The 4,241-nt window shown below is 36.8% G+C and overlaps 1 protein-coding gene across 1 annotated transcript; it reads right to left on the bottom strand.

Moving 5' to 3' along the window:
* Nucleotides 1–208: 208 nt before the first annotated feature.
* Nucleotides 209–4,241, bottom strand: dazap2 (DAZ associated protein 2). The gene is made up of 4 exons (XM_063015941.1): nt 4,117–4,241; nt 3,374–3,498; nt 2,143–2,391; nt 209–1,567 (listed from the first exon to the last, which is right to left on the bottom strand). Exons 1-4 carry the CDS (start codon nt 4,127–4,129, stop codon nt 1,439–1,441), a joined length of 516 nt encoding a protein of 171 aa, XP_062872011.1. The 5' UTR covers nt 4,130–4,241; the 3' UTR covers nt 209–1,438.

Raw genomic sequence — 4,241 nt, 5'->3', positions numbered from 1 at the left:
GAGCTGGAAAATATGCATATAAATGATGATGTGGTCAAAATACTTACTTGCCTAATAATTGTGCACACAGTGTGTAGATAATCTCTATCTTGCACTTCTGGTTAGATGCTACTGCATTTCGTTGACTCTGTATGTGTACTCTGCACAATGACAAAGTTGAATCTAATCTAATCTAAAATACCTTAAATAAATCATCCACACAACACAGTTTAATGACGGATATATTTGCATGTATAAAGCATTTATACAAAAACAAGTTGCAAAAATCTAACATTTTAGAGTTGGTTGACTGCACATAAATTAATATTTGTAGTATTTCTAAAAATTGAACATTGATCATTTTTTATTAAAACAATATAGTATTGAATAAGTGCAAAAGGCATGCAGAACCATCATAATGCAGTTATGCAAGACACTTTTCTAAAAATCACACTGTACTACAAAAGACCAGTGAGGTGCTTTAACAGGCAAATCATGCCTGCAAAACAATCACTGTCTAATTTTGATATGTTTTCTTATCATGTATTAATTTATCATGTGTGCAGAATTATTGAGAGAAGACTTTCAGGTCACATCTAAAGCTTTTAGTGCATTCTAACCCAGATCTTTGGTACAACCAGCTCCTTGGTTATACATTTAAAATGACTTGTTAAAAATGCTTTATGTGCTTAGTTACATGAGAAAAGTCTTTAAGAAGCCCTGATTACTAATGAACTCTAATGTTGAGAATATGACAAGTACGAACTAATGTGGAAAGAGGAAAAAAAACAAACAAAAAACCTATGCACTGCATTATGTACAGCTCTGGGTATCTGACATGATGTGGAAAAGGCCAACCAACTTTCTGAACCAAATATGAGGGCTTACTGCATTGTTTTTTTAATGTTTAAATGTGAAATTACTGGTGCTTATATTTGGCACCCAATTAAATATATCTATTCCTACCCAAAGGGTACAGTGCTCTGTTGTAATTCAATTTGTAAAACACCTGGGGGAGGAAAGTGGTTTTTTTTTTTAAAGATTTTTCAACTAACTGAAGTAAATGCTGGAAGCTATTTTAATGAATAATAACAGAGCTACTCAACAGTAGTGTAGAACTTACTAAAAACAACATACTTATTATAGCTATTAGGTACATTAGCAAACTTGTGAAAATGTTTACTTTTTTACTAAATTCTTCTATTGCAATATGGATAAGAGCAGATCAAATGACAGTTGCATTTTTGTTCTCTATCAGGAAACGCAAAATGATCTAAAAAGTAGTAGCTTTATGGTTTATTTTAAATGTTAGAGACAACAACATAGTACTGTACCAGTGGGGACTATAAAACATTACATTCTGCTGTTTCAATATCATGGCATTGCCAAGCTGCCCCAGAGAAGGCAGGAGAGAGTATACCAGAGAAGGCTAAGGTCAAGATCCAACCAGGTCCTTCTGTTACCAAATAGTGTAACCACCGCTTGAGCCACCAAGAAAGAAGTTGCCCTTGCGTTGTGTCATCATCACGTTTGCACCCTGCATTGCTGCCAGCTGTGCTGCATTTGGGGCATGTCCAGGAGGAGGAGGCTGGACATTTCAAAAGGACGTTAGTAAGCCATCAATAATCAAAGTCATTTAAGCATTACTTACAATAATTACATTTACACATTTTACAATTGGCAGAACTTATTCAAGTTTTACACATAATACACGTTACATTATGTAGCCAGTTGCATTACATACACTATGTGTCCAAAAGTATTTGACCATGAGTTTGTTGGAAATATATATATTTAAGCAATAGAACACGAGAGGAAGTGTGTTATCGCGAATAACATCACGGCTGTGATTCGGTCGCAGGCACGAGCCGAGGGCTTCTTACAGACTTTGAAGTCAAAGTCAAAAGAGCATTTGTGTTCCAGTTCATCCCAAACTTGATCACTAGGGCCGAGATCAAAGCTTTGTGCAGACCACTAGGGTTTATTTAAGCTTTTCTTCATGTCTTTATGGACTGTTGCTCTAAAGTTCAATAATTAGTAGGGGCATCCCAATACTTTTGTCCATATAGTGTTTAATATATGTACTAAAAGAGAACAGCTGATTTATATACCAATCATCTGTTTATGACTTCATAGTGCTTTAAGGTTTTTGGGGATACTTACAGGTAAGGAAGCAGTTGTGCCATGGCCAAATCGGGCTCCAGCATCAAATCCACCCTCCACCAGAACTGTGGAGCCTGGAGGATACACAGGCCCCATGGGGTAGTAAGCCATGGGAACATTAGGGGTCATTGCTCCAACTGGCACAGTCTGTGGCATGGGCACAAACATTTGAGTGGCAGGGTATGCAGTGGTCATCTGAGATAGCTGCCCAGGGACCTGGGATGGGTGCATATACCTTGGCTGATAGATCTGCGCAAAAAAAGAGAATAAATAAATTCAGGGTTATTACAGTGTGACACTTTACCTGCCATATGTTTCTAAAACAGAAGTGATCTTTGCAGTTAGTAATGTAGACAATAATGTGTTGCTTGACTCATGCTTGGTATATTTCTAATAAAAAATAAAAAATAAAATAAAATAAATTAACAATATATAATATTAAAGGACCTAATAAGCAGTGAGCCACGATTCGAATCGGTTATTAATTTAAGATTAATCGATATGCACTTTAAACAGCAGAGGGCACTGGCGCTATTTACCTCGCCTGGTTGACGGCACTTTACAAAGTTGCCAGGTAGGGGATTTTCCAGCCAAATGTACTTATGTGAGGATACTTTTCTTTATTTGTATTATTAATTTATTTATATAATGTTGGATGTTTTAAAATTTCATTTAAGTTTTTTTATACACTAAGCATTTGGCATAATTTGTGCCTACCTCAGAAATAAAAGGGCATTCATTATTTAGATAAATAAAAGATAAGCACAAATACAGTATTTTATTTTTTATAAAGAGAAATAATACAAGGAAACTTTGTCATAATTTGTCTTCAATTTTATTTTGTTTAAAAAAAATTGTATCGTGAATCGCATCGCGGGTAGAGTGTATCATTACATCCCTACCCACCACTCTGCTTTGCTGATGCAGTTTGCCCATGAACCAACACATGCTGCCCAGACCTTTGAGACTGAACAATAAATCATTTTTCAGCCTCCATTTCTTTAAATGTGTTAATCATGTTTAAAATGGTAAATTAGTTAGTAGCTTATTCGGCCAGACATTGGTTTTGGGGCAAGCTGTAGCCTAGTGGTTAAGGTGACTAGTAATCAGAGGGTCGCCGGTATAAGCCCCACCACTGCCAGGTTGCTGCTGTTGGGCCCTTGAGCAAGGCCCTTAACCCTCAATTGCTCAGACTGTATATTGTAACTGTAATGTAAACGTTTTTCCTTACCTCAGAGTAGGCAGGTGGGGCATCTGTGTAGGGGGGTACCTGGGGTGGGGGTTGCATTTGCATAGTCGGAGGGTATATGGGTGCTGAGTTCTGCTGAGGATACACTCCCTGTTGTTGGTAAGAACCTGCATGAACACAGTAACAGTCAGAAACATACCCGTGATCATGGAGTTGATATTTGGATTTAATACCAGCGAAACACGGTGGATTAGAATCTGGACAGAACTGAAAAACAAATCGGTGCTATAATAATAATAATAATAAGGAACTGGGAGAGATCTGTGGCACACTGGTTTTGCGACTTTATAATACATATCAGCCAAAGCAGGAAATACGAGAAATGCGACTACGATATAGTAAATATTTATTTGGTAGAAATAACATTTTGCCTGATATAACATTAACAACCTAAATTACCCCTCCAAAAATATGTATAATACCAGACATTAATCGTTAGTTCTCTTGGCCAGCGTACTGAATTCACGTTAGCTAACGAGGTCATAGTTAGCTTAGCATGGTGGCCGTTTAACCAGCCGACAGTGTTAATAACGCAGCTATGCGCGTGTGTAGATTAGTAAAAATGATCTAAGTTAATACAAATACTGTTTGCTGGACGAATAGTTTATTACCTACGCAAATTACTTAGCTTGCTAGCAAACTGTTGTTCCTAGGACGCATAAAATCAGTCTTGTATCTAGCTCGTCTGTCACATTTTTAACAATATCTCACGTTTATACACTTACCTTTGTTGTTCATTGTTCTTTGTTAGAGGAGAAAATAACCTGTAACCTGTATATGAAACCACAAAAACCAATAAATTTGGAGTCGTTATAATCGCTTCCTGGCTACTTCCTTGTTTTTGTCTGAC

Source organism: Trichomycterus rosablanca, chromosome 19 (genome assembly GCF_030014385.1).
Source record: "Trichomycterus rosablanca isolate fTriRos1 chromosome 19, fTriRos1.hap1, whole genome shotgun sequence".
NCBI lineage: Eukaryota > Metazoa > Chordata > Actinopteri > Siluriformes > Trichomycteridae > Trichomycterus > Trichomycterus rosablanca.
This window is presented reverse-complemented; position numbering and strand designations above follow the sequence as displayed.